This window comes from Nyctereutes procyonoides, unplaced genomic scaffold (genome assembly GCF_905146905.1).
Source record: "Nyctereutes procyonoides isolate TBG_1078 unplaced genomic scaffold, NYPRO_anot_genome, whole genome shotgun sequence".
Lineage (NCBI taxonomy): Eukaryota > Metazoa > Chordata > Mammalia > Carnivora > Canidae > Nyctereutes > Nyctereutes procyonoides.
Genome location: NW_026575030.1, coordinates 2,750,102 through 2,770,941, shown reverse-complemented (window position 1 = coordinate 2,770,941; position 20,840 = coordinate 2,750,102). Strand labels below are relative to the sequence as shown.

The 20,840-nt window shown below is 37.1% G+C and overlaps 1 protein-coding gene across 16 annotated transcripts in view; it reads right to left on the bottom strand.

Moving 5' to 3' along the window:
• The window catches only part of NCKAP5 (NCK associated protein 5), a 947,559-nt gene that overhangs the window by 428,044 nt on the left and 498,675 nt on the right, over positions 1-20,840 (bottom strand). For all 16 annotated transcript variants that reach the window (XM_055316283.1, XM_055316284.1, XM_055316277.1 and 13 more), the window contains one exon: positions 115-248. In XM_055316283.1, the coding sequence (XP_055172258.1) occupies positions 115-248 (134 nt within the window). The remainder of the gene's footprint in view (positions 1-114; positions 249-20,840) is intronic.

Below are 20,840 nucleotides of genomic sequence, written 5' to 3'. Positions count from 1 at the left end.
CAAATTAGCTCCTCAATTCAACAAAAGCATTCACAAAGGAAATTCAACCACACGGGCTCTTGGTGCAGGAAGAGATACCCCTCCCAGAACAAGAGGTTCAGTTCAGAACAATACCTGGAGAACTGCTGCTGGAGGCCACGCATCTGAATTCTGTTGCGCTCAGACTCCAGTGTCACCTCCTGCAACCGCTTCTCACTCTGAAGACGTAAGTGTCTCTCCTCTTCCAATTCATGCATCAGCTTCTCATGCTATAAAAGGCACAAAAAGGATGACTTTTAAGGAGGTGTTTCTTAATTACTATAAGAAAAAATAATTAGTAATAGCTGTCAGTTACTAAGTGCTAACTTGGACTTTATATATAAATTAACTTCATCCTCATTACAACCCCATGAAGTAGGTCCTATTATTAACCTCCTATTATAGACAAGAAAACGAAGGATCAGAGGCATCTGAGTAATTTGTCATAAAAACCAAAAGGTAACAATTTTCAATCCTGGCTGATGTGTCTCTAGTACTCGAATAATTTTCACTAAACCAGGTGGCTTCTTGTGCAGATATGAATATCTATGACCCAATAATACTATCAAATGTATTACAATTTGAGAAATGATGAGTAAGATCATTAGTCCCTGGTTCAGAATTATTTCATCTCTTCAATCTCTAGTATATATTTTTAAAGGGACATAAGTGATTTGTGTACAAAGACCCATAATTTCAGCTTAATTAGACTGTGGACCAGATAAGAATAAGGTTAAATAATTTGTTTTTATTTGTCCAGTTAGGTTTTTACAGATATAAATAGGCTAAACCACCAACTTTCTTTATTATCCCAGAAAACTAGCTCATTCATAAACGGGAATCAGTGTTTCAAAGAAGGACTGGATGACCCAGAATAGATGGTTCCACAAAAACTCACTTCCAGAACCAGTCAAGAGCATGCAAACTCAAATCCCCCTGATATTAACTCACTCATGCCAATGTCTTTTTGGTTTTGTTTTAGTTTTGTTGCTCTACTGCTTTTCTTTTTAAGCATGTCATGCTATTATGGTTATGGTTGCTACTAATGTGAGCACTTTGCATGCAGAATAGATATTCTGCAATAAAAACCAAAGAACAACTCAGTGCCTGACTAAGAATGGCTCACATTCTTACAGGGAAAGAAGGGAAGCAAAGGCTGCAGGCTGCATGATGCCTCTAAACCATGCATTATACAGAATAAAATGCTATCTACTGCATAGGGTGTATTCACCAGAAGTGATAGGAAAGGTGGATTTTCTCCACCTCTAACTCATGGGGGAAAGTTCTCCTGAGGTTCAGGAAGGAAACAATAAACCATAATTTGGAAATAAACCAAGATCTTCTAATATATATATTTACACACACACATATGTGTGTGTGTATACATATATATACACACACACTCCTGCCTGTACACCTTTGACCATGCTCTTCCTCCTACTTAACATGCTCTATGAAGTCTATTTAAAGCCTAGGGACAGGACACCTGGGTGGCTCAGTGGTTGAGCACCTGCCCTTGGATCAGGTCATGATCCTGGGGTCCTGGGATCAAGTCCCACAACGGGCTCCCTGCAGGGAGCCTGCTTCTCCCTCTGCTTATGTCTGTCTCTCATGAATAAGTAAATAAAATCTTAAAAAAAAAAAAACTAGGGACACTGCCAGGCTTGGCTTTGAGCAACCTCTTAGAACTTCCCCATATCACTTCATTGTTTTCTCCCTTCCTTGATTTCCACAGCTGCTAGGCACTTTGCCACCCTGTATGCTCTTACTTACTTTCTTCTATTATTATTTTCATGTGCATTTATTGTGTTTTTCCACCTACATAAACATCTGTTTGAGATTAGGACTAAGTCTAACATTATTATATATATTTTTTGTTATTTAGCATACTGGAAATATATTTGCTTACTGATTCTGGAGCTGGCCTTTAGCTAAGTCAAGCCAAACTCTGTAGTAGTTTATTTTTAACCCCCATAAAATCAGTTACTTCTATCAGATTCAGAAAAAGTAAAATCAAAATCAAATCTTTATTCTGTAATGTCCAGCAGCTTTGGAAAAGAAGAAAAACATGATTTTGTAGGGAAAAACATACTAACCAAAATCAAATTTTTTGTAGAAATAGAGTGGCAAAATTTTTATTACATATATTTTATATTATTATTAATTTCATTTTAAATTATCTGTTTCATTATTTATAGTTTATTACATATATTTTACCACAATAAGAAGATAAAAATAAAATTTCTGTTATTACACATAATCAACACTCCTCTCTATATAAACTCATTGGACTAGAAGGAACATCATAAGTCATCTTTATTATAGAATTTGGAAGACTGTGCTTTGATTCCCAAAACAAGTAAAACAAATGGTACATGTTAAATAGTTAAAAAGCACATCCTATGAAAAAGGTGACATTTTGCATCCTTTTTTCTTTCACAAGTGAAGAATGTCACATAGATTTGCTCACTGTCATACTGAAGAATCCTCAAAATCTAATAAAGGAGCATATTTTCCATATGAATAAACTTTTCTGTTCAATTTTTTAATGCTTTCCAAATACAAATAAAATGATACCCTCACAATCATAGAAAGTTCTAGGGAATTCAAAGAGTAATGAGGCAAAAGTTGTTTACTAAAATATATTCCCTTTAAATTTTGTCTATTTCAATTAAACCATCAAAGCTTTACAATAAGCCATATTTACTTTCCAAACAAAATGGAAATAATTTTCTTTTACTCAGATTATAAAACATGGATAAAAGTAACAAAAGAAGGTATCAATGGATTGGCCAGATTTTTTTTATTATTATTTTATTGGTAATAGCTGTATCCGGGATATAAACTGATTTGTCCCCCAAGTAATTTTTATTTTCTCCCACAGGTTTGCTCTCTATCTTTTATAGCATGGAGAGTGAAAGGGATTGAGAAATGCAGAACAGTTGAGTGTTATTTATAAGATGCTGCTCAGTACTAAGGAGTAGTAAGTAAAAAACAATGTGAAATCTGGGTTGCAGATCTGATGAGGTCAAACTTCTATGACATCTCTCTTTCCATTGAATCCCTGACTGGGCTGGCTTTAAGAAGCCCTCTTTAAAAAATTATGAGTGTTTTTCTAAACTCATTGGGGACCACAGTTGTATTTCTCCCAGTGTCTTTAAGCAAGTTCACCTCTTCCCCTTCTTCTCATTGGCTTCTCCTACCAGTGTACCCAAACTGCTTCAACAGGAATACAAACACTGGCTTCTGGGCTTAGTCCACATGATGTGAGGCACGTCTTTATAGGACACTTCACTGCACTACAGCACCCCTTCCTTTTAGAGTCATGGGCTTTACTTTCATTCAAAAGGTAAGTGTATACAGTTTTCTCAACAAAAGCTGACTCTGTGTGGGTGAATTTTCAACCCTGTGTTCTTCCACAATTGATGTCTCTAGCTCTGAAATAAGTTCTATGAGAAAAGTCTAGAGTTAGAGACCAATTCACAATTTAGAGAATGTTTCCACCTTCATTACTTCATCTAGCCCTCAGGATAGCTTGGCAAAGCCGGTTGTTACCGACCTCATTTAAAGATAAATGAAATAGTATAAAGACAGGGAAGATGCTAGCTCAGGGTTCCACTGTTAGAAATGACAGCTCTGGGGATCCCTGGGTGGCACAGCGGTTTGGCGCCTGCCTTTGGCCCAGGGCGCGATCCTGGAGACCCGGGATCGAATCCCACGTCGGGCTCCTGGTGCATGGAGCCTGCTTCTCCCTCTGCCTCTCTCTCTCTGTGTGACTATCATAAATAAATAAAAATTAAAAAAAAAGAAATGACAGCTCTGGGAGCAGAACCAAGTTTTTCTAACCCCAAGTCCCACCCCCAAACCCTACCTTGTTTTTTTCTTGTTAGGCTAGTCAGTTCTCCTGTGTGTGTGTGTGTGTGTGTGTGTGTGTACATGCCACACCTTCTTCCATCCATCCTGGAAATGTAGATTGTTTCTGTATCTTGGCTATTGTAAGTAATGCCACAATAAACAGGAGTGCACACATATTTTTCATTCATTCATTATTCATTCATCCATTCATTTACTGATTTAGTATAATTTTTATTGGAGTTCGATTTGCCAACATATAACACCCAGTGCTCATCCCGTCAAGTGCCCCCTTCAGTGCCCATCAACCAGTAACCCCATCTACCCACCCACCTCCCCTTCCATTACCAGAGTTAGGAGTCTCTCATGTTTGTCACCCTCTCTGATATCTCCTACTCATTTTCTCTCCTTTCCCCTAGAATCCCTTTCAATATTTCTTATATTCCCCATATGAGTGAAATCATATGATTATCTTTCTCCGATTGACTTACTTCACTCAGCATAATACCCTCCAGTTCTATCCACATCGAAGCAAATGGTGGGTATTTGTCATTTCTAATGGCTGAGTAATATTCCACTGTATACATAGACCACATCTTCTTTATCCATTCATCTGTCGATGGACACTGAGGCTCCTTCCACACTTTGGCTATTGTGGACATTGCTGCTATAGACATCGGGGTGCAGGTGTCCTGCTGTTTCACTGCATCTGTATCTTTGGGGTAAATCCCCAGCAGTGCAATTGCTGGGTCGTAGGGCAATCTATTTTTGACTCTTTGAGGAACCTCCATATAGTTTTCCAGAGTAGCTGCACCAGTTCACATTCCCACCAACAGTGCAAACAGTTCCCCTTTCTCCGCATCCTATACAACATTTGTTGTTTCCTGTCTTGTTAATTTTCACCATTCTCACTGGTCTGAGGTGGTATCTCATTGTGGTTTTGATTTGTATTTCCCTGATGGCAAGGGATGCAGAGCACTTTCTCATGTGCTTGTTGGCCATGTCTATGTCTTCTCTGGTGAAATTTCTGTTTGTGTCTTTTGCCCATTTCATGATTGGATGGTTTGTTTCTTTGCTATGGAGTTTAATACGCTTTTTAAATATGTTGAATACAAGCCCTTTCTCTGATAGGTCATTTGCAAATATCTTCTCCCATTCTGTAGGTTGTCTTTTAGTTTGCTGACATTTTCCTTTGCTGTGCAGAAGCATTTTATCTTGATAAAGTCCCAATAGTCCATTTTTGCTTTTGTTTCCCTTGCCTTCATAGATGTATCTTGCAAGAAGTTGCTGTGGCCAAGTTCAAAAAAGGGTGCTACCTGTGTTCTCTAGGATTTTGATGGAATTTTGTCTCACATTTAGATCTTTCATCAATTTTGAGTTTATCTTTGTGGAAGGTGTAAGAGAATGATCGAGTTTCATTCTTCTGCATGTGGCTGGCTGTCCAATTTTCCCAGCATCATTTGTTGAAAAGACTGTCCTTTTTCCAGTGGATAGTGTTTTCTGCTTTGTCAAATATTAATTAACCATAGAGTTAAGGGCCCATTTCTGGATTCTCTATTCTGTTCCATTGATCTATGTGTCTGTTTTTGTGCCAGTATCATACTATCTTGATGATCACAGCTTTGTAGTACAGCTTGAAATCCAGCATTCTGATGTCCCCAGCTCTGGTTTTCTTTTTCAATATCCCCCTGGTTATTCGGGGTCTTTTCTGATGCCACACAAATCTTAAGATTATTTGTTCGAACTCTATGAAGAAAGTCCATGGTATTTTGATAGGGATTGCATTAACTGTGTAAATTGCCCTGGGGAGCATTGACATTTTCACAATATTAATTCTTCCAATCCATGAGCACGGAATATTTTTCCATCTCTTTGTGTCTCCTCAATTTCTTTCAGAAGGGTTCTGTAGTTTTTAGGGTATAGATCCTTTACCTCATTGGTTAGGTTTATTCCTGTGTATCTTATGCTTTTGAGTGCAATTGTAAATGGGATTGATTCCTTAATTTCTCTTTCTTCAGTCTCAGTGTAGAGAAATGCCAATGATTTCTAGGCATTGATTTTGTATCCTGCCACATGTCGAATTGCTGTATGAATTCTAGAAATATTGGGGTGGAGTCTTTTGGGGTTTTTACGTACAGTATCATATCATCTGCAAAGAGGGGGAGTTTGACTTCTTCTTTGGCAATTTGAATGCCTTTTATTTCTTTCTGTTGCCTGGTTGCTGAGGCTAGGACTCCTAGGACTATGTTGAATAGCAGTGGTGAGAGTGGACATCCCTGTCGTGTTCCTGATCTTAGGGGAAAGGCTCCTAGTGTTTCCCCATTGAGAATGATATTTGCTGTGGGATTTTCATAGATGGCTTTTAAGATGCTGAGGAATGTTCCCTCTATCCCAACACTCTGAAGAGTTTTGATCAGGAATGGATGTTGTATTTTGTTAAATGCTTTCTCTGCACCTATTGAGAGGATCATATGGTTCTTGTTTTTTCCCTTGTTGACATGATCTATCACGTTGATTGTTTTACGAGTGCTGAACCAGCCGTGCATCCTGGGGATAAATCCCACTTGGTCATGGTGAATAATCTTCTTAATGTACTGTTGGATCCTACTGGTTAGTATCTTGTTGAGAATTTTTGCATCCGTGTTCATCAGGGATATTGGTCTGTAATTCTCCTTTTTGGTGGGGTCTTTGTCTGGTTTTGGAATCAAGGTGATGCTGGCCTCATAAAACAAGCTTGGAAGTATTCTGTCCCTTTCTATCTTTCAAAACAGCTTTAGCAGAATAGGTATTGATTCTTTTTTAAACGTTTGATAGAATTCCCCTGGGAAGCCATCTGGCCCTGGACTTTTGTGTCTTGGGAGGTTTTTGATGACTGCTTCAATTTCCTCCCTGTTCATGTTTTCTGTTTCTTCCTGTTCCAGTTTTGGTAGTTTGTGGTTTTCCAGAAATGTATCCATTTCTTCTAGATTGCCTAATTTTTGGCGTATAGCTGCTCATGATATTTTTTTAAAATTGTTTGTATTTCCTTGCTATTAGTTGTGATCTCTCCTTTTTCATTTGTGATTTTATTAATTAGAGTCTTTTTGTTTGTTTTTAATAAGGCTGGCTAATGGTTTATCTATCGTATTAATTCTTTCAAAGAACCAACTCCTAGTTTTGTTGAACTGTTCTACAGTTCTTCTGGTCTCTATTTCATTGAGTTCTGCTCAAATCTTTATTAACTCTCTTCTTCTGCATGGTGTAGGTTTTATTTGCTGTTCTTTCTCCAGTTCCTTTAGGTGTGAGGTTAGCTTGTGTATTTGAGGGGGTTTTTTTTTCAATTTTTTTGAGGGATGCTTGTATTGCGATGTATTTCCCTCTTAGAACTGTTTTTGCTGTATCCCAAAGATTTTGAATGGTTGTATCTTCATTTTCATTAGTGTCCATGAATCTTTTTAATTCTTCTCTAATTTCCTGGTTGACCCATTCATCCTTTAACAGGATGCTCTTTAACTTCCACATATTTGAGTTTCTTCCAAATTTCTTCTTGTGATTGAGTTCAAGTTTCAAAGCATTACGGTCTGAAAATATGCAGGAGACCATCCCAATCTTTTGGTATTGGTTGAGGCCTGATTTGAGACCCAGTATGTGGTCTAATCTGGAAAAAGTTCCATGTGCACCTGTGTATTCGTTTGCATTTGTATGGAAAGTTCTGTATATATCTGTGAAATCCTGGTCCAGTGTATCATTTAAAGCTCTTGTTTCTTTGGAGATGTTATGGTTAGAAGATCTGTCATTTTCAGAAAGCGCTGTGTTGAATTCTCCCAGTGTTAGTGTATTATCTAAATATGTCTTAACTTTGGTTATTAATTGATTAATATATTTGGTAGTTCCCACATTAGGGGCATAAATATTCATGATTGTTAGGTCCTCTTGTTGGATAGATCCTTTAAGTATCATATAGTATCCGTCTTCATCTCTTAATACAGTCTTTGGGATAAACTTTAATTTATCTGATATGTGGATTGTTACCCCAGTTTTATTTTGAGGACCAAATGAATGGTAAATGGTTCTCCAACCTTTCATTTTCAGGCTGTAGGTATCCTTAGGTCTAACATGAGTCTCTTGTAGACAGCCAATAGATGAGTCTTGCTTTTTTATCCAGTCTGAAACCCTGTGTCTTTTGATGGGCTCATTTAGCCCATTCATGTTCAGAGTTACTATTGAAAGATATGAATTTAGTGTCACCATAATACCTATTCAGTCCCTGTTTTTGTGGATTATTTCTTTGGGCTTCCTCTTTCTTTTACAGGGTCCCCCTTACTATTTCTTGGAAAGCTGGTTTGGTCATCACATATTCTTTCAGTTTCTGCCTATCTTGGAAGCTCTTTATCTCTCCTTCTATTCTGTATGAGAGCCTTGCTGGATAAAGTATTCTTGGCTGCATGTTTTTCTCATTTAATACCCTGAATATATCCTGCCAGCCTTTTCTGGCCTGCCAAGTCTCTGTGGAAGGTCTGATGTTAATCTAATATTTCTCCCCATATAAGTTAGGGATCTCTTGTCTCTTGCTGCTTGAAGGATTTTCTCTTTATCTTTGGAATTTGTCAGTTTTACTATTAAATGTCACGGTGTTGAATGGTTTTTATTGATTTTGTGGGGACCTCTCTATCTCCTGGATCTGAATGCCTGTTTCCATCCCCAAATTAGGGAAGATCTTAGCTATGATTTGTTCAAATATGCTTTCTGGCCCTTTGTCTGTCTCGGTGGTCTCTGGAACCCCAATAATATGCAGATTTTTCATTCTGAAGCTATCATTTAGTTCCCTTTCTCATGGTCCTTTAATTATTTTTCTCTCTTAGCCTCAGCTTCCTTCCCTGCCATCAACTTGTCTTCTATGTCACTCACCCATTCTTCTACCTCATTAACTCTCGTCGTTAGGACCTCCTGTTTGGATTGTATCTCATTTAATTGATTTTTAATTTTGGCCTGATTAGATCTAAATTCTGCAGTCATGAAGTCTCTTGATTCCTTTATGCTTTTTTCTAGAGCCACCAGTAGCTTTATAATTGTGCTTCTGAATTGGCTTTCTGACATCGAATTGTAATCCAAATTCTGTAACCCTGTGGCAGAGAGTACTGTTTCTGATTCTTTGTTTTGTGGTGAATTCTTCTTTCTAGTCATTTTGCTCAGTGCAGAGTGGCTGTATGAGCGGGCTGAGTCAAGAATATCAACCATGACCTAAATAAATTTCACCCTAGATGATTCTTGTTAGAAGCAAAAACCCTTTTCTCTGTAGCATGCCAGCTGTTCTCTCTTTAAATCTCAGGTCAAATTCGTAGTTTTTCAGGATGGTTTGAGAGTAATCTAAGTAAGTTGGTGGGGCCAGGTGAGTTGAGGACCCCTACTGCTCTGCCATCTTCTCAGCTCCCCCACACACATATTTTTTGAATTAATGTTTTCATTTACTTCAGATAAATACCCATAAGTTAGATTGCTGGATCATATGATACTTCTACTTTTCATTTTTCTAGGAACTTCCATACAGTTTTTCATAATGGTTGCACCAATTCACATCCCACCAAACGTGCACAAGTGTTCTCTTCTCTCAATATGTTATTTCTTCATGTTGTTGTTATTTATAGCAGCCATTCTAACAGGTCTGAGGCAATAAACTCTTTGTGGTTTTGATTTCCATTTCCATGATGATTGTTCATATTGAACATTTTTCATGCATCACTTGGCAACCTGAATATCTCCTTTGGAAAAATGTCTATTCAGAGCCTCTGCCAATTTTTAAATCAGATTGATTGGTTGTTTGTTTTTGGCTATCATATTGTAGATCTGTATAAATTTTTAATATTAACCCCTAATTGGATAGATGATTTGTAAATACATTCTCATATTCAATAGGTGGCCTTTTAATTTTGTTGATGATTTCCTTTGATATGCAGAAGCTGATTTCTGTTTGATCTCACTTGTTTACTTTTGTTTTTAGAGTCAGATCCAAAAAATCACCAAGACCAATGTCAAGTATCTTACTGCCCAGTTTTCCTTACAGGGATTTTAGGATTTCAGGTCTTACATTCAAGTTTTTAATCCATTTTTAGTTAATTATTTTGTTCATGGTGTAAGAGAATGGTCTAGCTTCATTCCTTTGCATGTGGCTGTACAATGTTCCCAACACCATTTATTGAAGAGACTCTCCTTATGTATTGTGTATTCTTGCCTCCTTCATCATAAGTTGACTATATAATCACTGGTTTATTTCTGGACTTTATTCTGTTCCACTGATTTCTGTATTTGTTTTTTATGCCAATAAAATAATATTTTTATTATGATAGTTTTGTAACAGAGTTTGAAATCAGGGAGCATAATGCCTCCATCTTCATTCTTCTGTCTCAAGATTGCTTTGGCTAGTGGAGATCTTTTATGATTCCATACAAATTTTAGGATTTTTTTTTTATTCCTATGAAAATGTCAATGGAATTTTGCTAGGGACTGCACTGAATCTGTATATTGCTTTGGATAGTATGGACATTTTAACAGTATTAATTCTTCCAATCCATAAACATGGAATATATTTCCATTTATTTGTGTCTTCTTCAATTTCTGTCATTAATGTCTGGAAGTTTTTGATATACAGGTCTTCTACCTCCTTGGTTAAATTTATCCCTAAGTATTTTATTATTTTTGATGCAAGATCATGAATAATTTTTGACCCTTCTCATCCTCATTTCCTAGTTCATGTTCCTGTGTTGTCCTCACAAGTTAACATTTCCCAGCATCCTGATCCCAGTTTTATTCTCTTCTAACCCTAAGCATCGCCTCATTGGGAACATCACCCAGACTTGGAACTTGAGCCCTGAGATCACTTCAATAGGCCTCTAGGAGTGTGGCAGACCAGGAAACTGCCCCTTAGACCAAAGCTCCTGGACATACAAATATACCTTCTCACAAAGTAAGGCCGTGTTTTCAGCCGGCTATCTGTATACTGCCCTGGGAATGGCAGTGTGTCAAGAACTATTTTTTCAATTGTTTCCCATGGTATTCAGGATTACAAGCCACTTTTGCTCATGGAAGTATGTGCCCAATGGGTCCCCTGGTGGCAGCCACAAAAACTGGGGTATCAAATGTCAACAAACAAAGGCACTGTAAGATGTAAAAGCTACCTTTTGGGTGTTAAGGCCACTGGAGCCTGGTAGAGGGAGGACAAGAAGATGGCATCTGCCAGGGCCCCCATCCCTGGAGAGAATGTCAAAAGGCACCTGCCCCTCCAATAGATGCTTTAAGATTAGCAAATGAATCTTCTTGACATATACTCTGAATGCTTTACAAGCTGCTACTTCTGAGCTGAGCCCTGGGGTGAGTGAGTCTGTGCTTAAGCCTTTTAAGAGCTGTTTCCCTGTTCACTACGGCCCTTTGGGGTTCATAGATATAAGCCTTGGGAGTCTTCAAAGCAGATTGTTTTGGGGGTGCATCTGTCAAGTATTGGTCTTAATAGTTAGAGTCCTTGATGTAAGCCACAAACCCTTCACTCCTCAAGGACAAACTCTGGATTTTTGAGTTCCCTCCAGACTGTGAGTTGCTGAGTTAGGGGTGGGTTTATGGTGAGATCAGATCTCAGCCTCAACAACCCTCCTGAATGTAGTCTTTTTTTCATCTGATGTCAAATAGATATTCAGTGAGTATTCAGAGAGAAGTTTTTCTTTTTTTTTTTTTTTTTGAGAGAAGTTTTTCTTATGTAGTTGTAGATTTAGTGTGTCTGTTGGAGGAAGTGAGTTTAGGATCATCCTACCTCACTATATAGACCGCCTCCTAACACTTTTTTTAAAAGTATAAATTTGTTTTAAGGCAATGGTTCTAGTTGGGACCAATTTGAGCATGACCCAAATCTCTATTTGTTTATGCCTGATTTCATTCATGAGAAACATGAAGTGAACAAGGAAAACTGCACCCTGTGGAACCTAGTGTAGAAATACACAAATCACACACATTAAAGATGGATTGGCCAGTGCTCTGTTACTATGCCTGTTAAGAGCCACCCCACCCACATCTGGTGGCATACTTGCCCTCTGGTTTCAGGCAGCCTTCTTTCTGCCACTTGGCAGTAACTCACAAGTCATAGCCCTTCCAGTGACCCCTTCTACAAGTCAGCTGCCTGCCTTTTTCAAGGTGAAATCCTATGTTTATTGCACTATTTATGTATTTCTTAACCATTTAACACAAGTAAAACTTAGCTGTCATTTTTATTAGGTTCCTAGGTTGTTGTTATTTTTAATGTGTCACTGACCAAGTTGTTGAGTCTTGTGCCTCTACTTCTATGTTTCCCACAAGCCTTGTGCAATGATTTCTAGGAATACAGAGGTTGCATTATAGTGGAGCTGACTGTACATCACAGTGGAAAAAAAGAAATCTGAATTGAGAATAAAGCTCCCAAGTCCTTTCCCTATTTGGCCACAAGCAAAGAGTTGGGCCTTTGACAAAGAATCAAACACACACACACAAAAAAGAAAGATATTACGTCCAAGTTGTTTTTCTACCAAATGATCTGTTCTGTATCTCAGAGCCTTAGCATATACCTTAAGCTTCCTCAAACTTAATTACTATTCTCTGATTAAACCTCTGGGGAAAGAAACTCCACAATTTCCCTGGATAATCCATTTCATTTTCTTAAACTTCTCTCCTAATAATTTTCTAAGACTTGCTTAAATTGTTTCAAGTATCAAAAAGCCACTTTGGGGCAGCCTGGGTGGCTTAGCAATTTTAGCACCACCTTCAGCCCAGGGTGTGATCCTGGAGACCTGGGATGGAGTCCCAGGTCCAGCTCCCTGCATGGAGCCTGCTTCTCCCTCTGCCTGTGTCTCTGCCTCTCTCTCTCTCTGTCTCTCATGAATAAATAATTTTAAAAAAAAGCCACTTTTATCTGCATATTCCCAGGAAATGGAGCAAAATCTATATATTCTGATAAATATAAAATAGAGCTTAGAAAAAGAGCCATGTACATACCCATATGGATTTATTCATTCTACTCAGACCACAAATGTTTACTGAGCAGCTGCCATGTGCCAGATACTGGACCAGATCAAGAGACCAGCAAGGAGTCAAATAGACATGGTTCCTGACAGTAGCCAACTTATACACAGTGAAGAGGGCAGGTACTAAATGAATTACCACACAGATAAATATACCAGTATAAACTGATGATTAGGGTTTGCTGAAAGATAATAGCAAGATGAACTAGTTTTGTCTTATTGTTTAAGGGAAGGCTTCTCTGAGGAATTAACATTTAAAATGAGACCTCTATGATGACTGGGAGTCACCAGGTGATAAGAAGGGACCAGAAATCTAAGTGGAGGGATTAGCATAGGGGAAGGTCTTGAGTCACAGAGGAAAAAGGATGAGCAACCCAGTGTGCCTGGAGCCTGGTGAACAGGGGATGGGAATGGCCTATGATACAGATAGAAAGAGGAAAGCAAGGCCATGGGGGAGCATAAAGGTCATATTAAGGATGTACAATTGCATCCTGAGTAAAAGAGTAAATTGTTATGAAGGTTTAATCAAGTGAGTGATAGGATCTGGTAAATATTTTACAAAGATTATTGACCACAGTGTGGAGAAAGAAATGAATTAAGAGTCTAAATAACAGAATGGGAAAATATTTAAATAGATTATGGTGAATGCTGCCAACTTCTGGTTTAGATTACATTTGCTAGTCAAGTGGTTTTGGACAAGCCACTTAAAATTTAACTGTTTTAATCTAGTTTCCTCTGTATATCAGAGAGAGTAAACTGCTTAAGCCAATTTTATAGGATCACTGAGAAGAATGAGCAAAATAATGTATGATAAAGCACTACAAAAACTTGAAAGTCCCAAATAAAAATATAATATGGCTAACTGGAATTATATAAACTTATATCATCTAATGTAGTTTAGTTACTTTTGATAAATTTTACAAAACATTAAGTTTTTAATAATTGCTACATATTGAATAAACATTGTAGTTACAAATTTCTTTTCAAAAGCTCAAAAATGTGTGTTTGAGTAGATCTGAGTAGATCAAACTTTAATATATTTTAATGTAAGAACTGAAAGATTAATTACAGATATCATCTAGAATGCTAACACTGTGTTAGACATCCATAAAAAGCATTATTTTTTAATTAATTTATTTTTATTTTTTTAAAGATTTTGTTTATTCATGAGAGACAGAGAGAGAGAGAGAGAGAGAGAGAGAGAGAGAGAGAAGAGAGAGAGAGAGAGAGAGAGGGAAAAGCAGAGGGAAAAGCAGGCTCCATGCAGGGAGCTGGACGTGGGTCTCAATCCCAGGGCTCCAGGATCACACCCCAGGCTGAAGGTGGCGCTAAACCGCTGAGCCACCCGGGCTGCCCAAATAAACATTATTTTTTTAATCCCACCACCTTGTCTGATTTTAAACAGATGGCCTGATCTATAGAGTGCCAAAATGTCAGGGGTTAATATTAAGATATTAACAGTGGTTTTCAAATACAGAAAGTCAATAAATCCTTCTATTCTAGGTCTGATTATACTTGGTGATTCTATTTAATCTATCTAATTAATCTATCTAATCTAATTCATTAATATACTACTGGCAAAGTAAGTTACAGAAAATTCAGAGAATTTGGAAAGAGAAAAGAATTTTGTTTAGTGCTGTGAAAGTTCTAATGCAATCACACATGATCATGTGTCAGGTGAAACATCTGCTCTAATAAGAAAAGTGCCTCCCACATACACTCCAAGCACTCTGTGTGAGTCCCCCTTAGTGACATGGGGCATATTCTACATTGAGTTGATATTAAAGAGATATACAATAATATACAGAAAGGTATCCACTGCATGTGTCCATTTTAAAAGATTTCTCCAAAAGATTTCTCCAAAATGTGTCCAAGTTATAATACTTTTATTAAATATTTTAGAATCAAAGAACTATGGGAAAAATACAAATAATCTCAGATAACAAAAAGATCTAAAAGTCACAGATGAAGAGAGGCCACTAGAGAAGATCACAGGGACTTAATGATACTCCTAGGTATTGATGAAAAAATACTGAACTCATTCAAGAAATGTGGAATATGGCAAACAAGCCATATTGGAGGTTTTAAATTGGACTATTAGAAAAGATAAGTACATTTGATTTAGTGATGAAAACATAAAGCGTGGTATTGGGTCTCAATAATCAATTCAAGCAGAACTTCAAGATCTGCTTACATTGGCTTATTCATTGGTATCCAGACAGTCACAGATATTACCACGTGTCCACCAATCAACATCTAATGTATATTGAAAGATTTTAAGATTATATATACAGAAACCCAGAATAACCATTCTAATTCTCTTTCTACCTACTGAGAATCTAAAATTCTCAAGTGATTTTTTTCTTCAAAAGTCCACAAACCAAACACACAACAGCATAAAATTAAACTGTTAATATGTTATCATGAAAATTAGTTTTTAATGGAAAAACTCTATATTAACCAATTGATGTCAAACCAATGTAAAATGGCATCTAAATTAAGCTATAGTTATTACATCTAATTGCAGCCCATTTTTGCTTTTTACACAGATCGCAATATATTTTCCCCATAAGGCTCCCTGAATTCAATATCCCCATTAGTTATGAAAGATTCAGTTATTCCAGAAGCGGAAAAACAGATAAGGAACCTAAGAATTGATTTTTTTTTAAAGCCCACACTGTTGGCTGTAACAGAAGAATCAGAATCTGATTTTGAGATGCTAGGATAGAAGCAGCCCAATATACATCCACAGTGCTGATAACATCACCCAAGAGAGAGACAAAGCTTTTATTCTAACAAAAAAAAAAAAAAAGAGAGAGAGAGAGAGAGAGAGAGAGAGAGAGAGCTCGGTTTCAAAAAAAAAATGTGAGAGGAGGGAAAAAATAGTAAGAGAAATAAAAGAGAGGGAGGGGGGAGAAGGGAGAGAAATTTCAAGGGTAAAGAAGACAGATAGGCACTTAGGAGGATCTTAAAAATGTCCTCAATGCTACACGGGAGCTCTAAAAGTAAAGTGCCACAGGTGAATCACTGCATGAGATTAAATTTCCTTAGGCAAAAATTATGTATATGTTTATTACCTAGCAAAAGGATACAGATGTGAACTTTATGGGAGGAGTATTTTCAGGGTGGATTGTGTAGAAAAGCATGATGCAATGAAGGCTTGACAAGTCAAGATCAATATGGATTAAAAAGGTATGTTGGAAAAATTGCAAGAAATTATGGTATCCTATATACAAAGAGAGGAAATGAAGTTGTCTTTTGCTTATAGTCAATAATCTTTATTATTTATCAACTAGAGCTACAAGTGCAGAATAAAACAGTAATACTGCATTCACAATACATAGTAATGCAGTAATGATTTTATTATCATACAGCTGAAAAAACTGGAAAAGTTATACGTTGATTCATTTCTCATGTTTTTCATCACTTTAAGTGTCTTGATTTTCACCATCATGATTCCTGTGATGGACTAAGCACAAGGCTGATAGTCTGGGTTATCTTTTTGGTTCTTCTGTTAACTAGCTATGCAACTTTGGGAAGTACAATTGTCTTCTTTGGACTTCCTTTTAAAATTCTATGGTCCCTTTTAACTTTCACATTTTATATACCCATGAAATTAGCCATAACTGGAGTTTAGGATACCTTACCCCAAAACATGGCACTCTGCCATATTGAATACCTTAAGCTGAAGGAATGTGAGAAAATGTCAGAAGCAGAAATGTCACTCTGACCTCTCCCTTCCCTGAAACAGGTCATTAAATCCTCATGTGAAAGGTGGCCGTCCTATACATAAGAGGAAGGAAGGCATTCTTATCACCAGAGATGGAGAATTGGGGACCAAGAAATCTATATGAACAAACCTTAGAAAACTAATCCTTATCTTCCTAATTACTTCTTCACACTTACTACCCTGATCCTAACCCCAACCCCTCCATCTTGTCAATTCTGTACAAATTGATTAATTCTTGGTCTAAAAGATGTAAAAAGCCACCTGCTGTGGTCACTTCTCTTGGTCTTCATTCTCTTGTGAGGGCCTCCTTGTACCCATGTATGTGTAAAAATTATCTTAAAAAGTATGCTTTTCTCTTATAATCTGTCTCATATCAGTTTAATTCTTTGGCCCAGCCAGAGACCCAAAAATGGTAGAAGAGAATTTTTTTCTCCCCCATTACAGCAAAAAAATGTAATTACTGGTGGTACTACGACAAGTAGAAGGAGATGAGACATGTCTAAGCTGGGCAGGGCACGCATACGTTGGAAATTAACTATAGTATGGATTTCACTTGATTATGATGAAGGTGACTAACATCCCTGGATGGAGAATTAAGTGGGTAAAGCTGTAGATTTAAAAGGCTAAGGGCATGGTTTCTTTGGCTAGTGTAAAACAGGCAAGACAATGTTAAAAAGATAACATCGGGCCTCACAGGTTTGGGAAGAGAGGTGGTAAAATGCAGACCCCCGAGGCACTAGGTTTAATTTGATTCCCAAACAACTGCTGGTCTCAGTAGATCTTGAGAAGAATGAGAGAATCTAAATGATGTTCAAGCAAGATAATTCTTCCTCAGGGTGGTCTCCTGAAGTGAATGACTACCGTACCAGGGACAAGCAGAAATTGCTCCTTTTTTATTACTGTCATTCATTAGCAATGGTTCCTTGAGTTGCAAAGAGCCTTTCCATAGGGTTTTCTGGCTCACTGACTTTCTGACTTCAACAAGCTTCTCAGAAAGCCATTTTCTCCCCAGCCTGTGAGTATCTGATCATTATGGGGGCTGACCAAGGAGAGCAAGGCATGGAGTAATAAACCAAATGAGTAGTAAGCTTGTTATCCATGGTCAACTGCCTAATTCAAACACATTCTTTCCCTTACCCCAATCATTTCCTTGAGTTTGTTTCGTCAAAAGGTTTAATCCTCAACTTTACTTAGAAAACAGCTTTGTTTACCCTACCACTGGGTCCTTTTATAAGAAGTCAATGGCTCCTTCTTTTCCCCTGGTCACAAATCTTTCTCTGATGTCATGTTAATTGATCACAATTAACAGTAGCTATTAATTATTCTATCCCTTTAGGAATTCTCAGAAGTCAGTTTTATTTAGTGCTATCCTTCTTGATTGAAATCCCAAGTGTTCTTTTCTGTTGTGTGGATACTGTATATTTCACATATGGAAAGGAGAGGATTTCAGTTCTTTGAGGATTTTTACTTCCAGTTCTCTGCCTGAAACCAGTCTTTGGTCTTTAGAATGGCCCTAGATTTATTTCTTCCCTAAGTCACCCCACCCTCTTCCTTTCAATCTACCCTGCAAAGTCTAGTAGAAAAATGATCTTTCTAGTATATGTCATTTCCATTTCAAAATCCAAATCACTGTATTTCTTGTCTTACTCCTTATTATGGAAGAGTCCAAGATCTTTTATTCTCTCTTCCACACTCCAATCTTGAACTTCAGCTATATTTATTATAAAGGTTGACACTTGCTCCGCCTTCTCCACCCTGTTGTCTCTTCACTGCCCACCTAGTTAATCCCATACACAAGTGCTCCTAACATTCAACTTAGCTTTTTTTATCTTTTCAATTTATATGATCCCATATCTCTTAAGCATTTCATATGTAATCATTATCACCCATCTCTTCAAAAAGCATGCTATACTTTAAGCAGGCATTGGCCATAGAATATTAGCATATCAGTGAGCATTCTGGAAGTGTTCAATATATTCTTGTAGTAAGTTAAACTGAATTCTCTTGACCTCACGCTACTCCTTTTCCTTACCTGGCAGCCAGCTCTAGGTTTGCAAAATTTCCATCAGTGACAACTTTCAGTCTTTGATGACTCTGAAGATTACATTATGAGGTTTTCTTTGGTTTAGAAGTCCCATGTTCGTCTTTTTCTTTTCCTTACACTGCCTATATTTTACCCTCTTCCAACAGCCCAGAGAATGTAATCCCAAACTTCATATTTAAATCCCTTATCTGCTTAGTCACTTTCTCCTTAGCTAGTAAGTCAAATTTTTTTCATACAGGATTTGCAGTGACTTTCTTTAAAAGCATTTATAATTCCATTATTTTAGGATAGTACATTTTACTGTTCTTTTTGTTCATCCGACTAGATTTTTACAGAATTGTAGGAGGAAAAAACCTATTCAGATGAAGAATCCTTTTTTCCCCCCTCTATGACTGGAATCCTTATATTCCTGTCTTTCTTCACTGAATAGGTGTAATTATGTGTATGGGAAATTAAAGTATTTGCTATGATAATTATTCATTCTTCTAAAATAGGAGAATAATTATAATGTCAACAACGGCCTGTTCAAGGTACTACTGGAGCTTTCATTTCAAATCTGCCAAGAAAGGCTTACGGAACGTCCCCTCAGTAATTAATATTAATTTCTCACAGATAGTTATTATTCACTTGGAAAACACACTAGAATACCTTTCTACTTCTCATTTCACTGTGGAGATGTCTTTTTTTTTTTTAATGATACACAATCTCAGATATCCTGAGAATATTTGGATAGATTTTTATATAGCCAGCTTCCATTATTTTATGACATTACATTATATTAGAAATCTGAAATTTTATAACAACATGATTTTTAGCAGTCTGCCTTATCCTTGTTAGCAAATGGAAACTTTCACATTCTATCATTCCATTAAAAGGTCAACTATAATATTTAAAAGATCAATGTGGAACTAATCATAAGTTTTGGTTCACTGCTTTAGTATTTTCATTTCACACAGTTACCAAAGGTAGAGGAAATTGAAAATACTACATATTGAATAATTAAGAGTCTGTGTTATTTTGGGAGGTAAGGTTAAAAGAAATATAACTTTTATGGGGAAATCATTAAAGGCTTACAAATGAGTTGAGTACAGTTAATCTATAGAAAAGGAAACTGTATATTCTTAAAAGACAATATTAGTGCCTCTTTTAACACTGACCCCTTGGTTAATCACATAATGGAGGGGAAGTTTACAGTAGATAATCTCAGTTTCTAAGTGATAGGATATGGTTGTAAGAAGAAGTAACCAGAAAACATGGCCCGATATGATACAAATAATAGTCACGAAAAATAGGCCAGTGTAGATTATAGTTACCACTAACAGAATGTCGGTGACATGGCTGGGTATTCAAAAAACTCACAGTAGAAATCACGATTATAGGTCTTTTGTGTGCAGTTCAAGTAAGCAATAGCGATGTGTTCTCAGGTGCTCTTTTTGTAATCTTCCAGCTCCTCTCCAGCTTCCACCCCTGGCTGGACGTTCAGCCCTCTGTCACTTGTAAGCAGTCTCACTTGGACAGCTTATTCAGACTTGAATGAGCAAAACTAAGCTGCCCAGCTAGGGTTCCAGGTGGATACGTTAGTATCTTTCCCTTTCTGTAGATCTTAAAAATTAAGGGAAATGGAAGTCTTTAGACTTGGAAAGGCACTTAGCTTATTAAGTCCAACTGAGGTCCTAAAGGTACTAACCACAGAATAACCCAGTCTACCTTTTGTCTTTGTCACTATACACAGAAGAATGAACCTCCTTTGTGAACCTTCCCTTCCCAGGTAGTTGAGAGAAGAGCAAACTTTCAGGAGCTTGTTGGAATTTTCCATCTGGACCAGTAGGAATTATAGGCAAAATTTGTATTTACATTTATAAATTACTTCCCTTTGCAATATAAGCCTTTATATATAGGTTCAATATTAAACCCTTACATGGACATGGAAAAGCAACCAGCAAGGTTATAAAACATTGTAATCATTATTATATTAGTAATTATTAGTATATTTAAAAGCCCTCCTAGAAAAATTTGTCGTCTCCTTTGGGAAGTAGCATAACTAAAAGCTAAGTTTTCTTGTGAGGTCTTGAATGCTATGAAATGTAGTTCCTTCATTTTTACTGGTATAAGATATTAGCACATTGCTCTACAAGTATATGTTTTTATAAAAACTAGGACTACCAGAATTTTGGAACAAAGA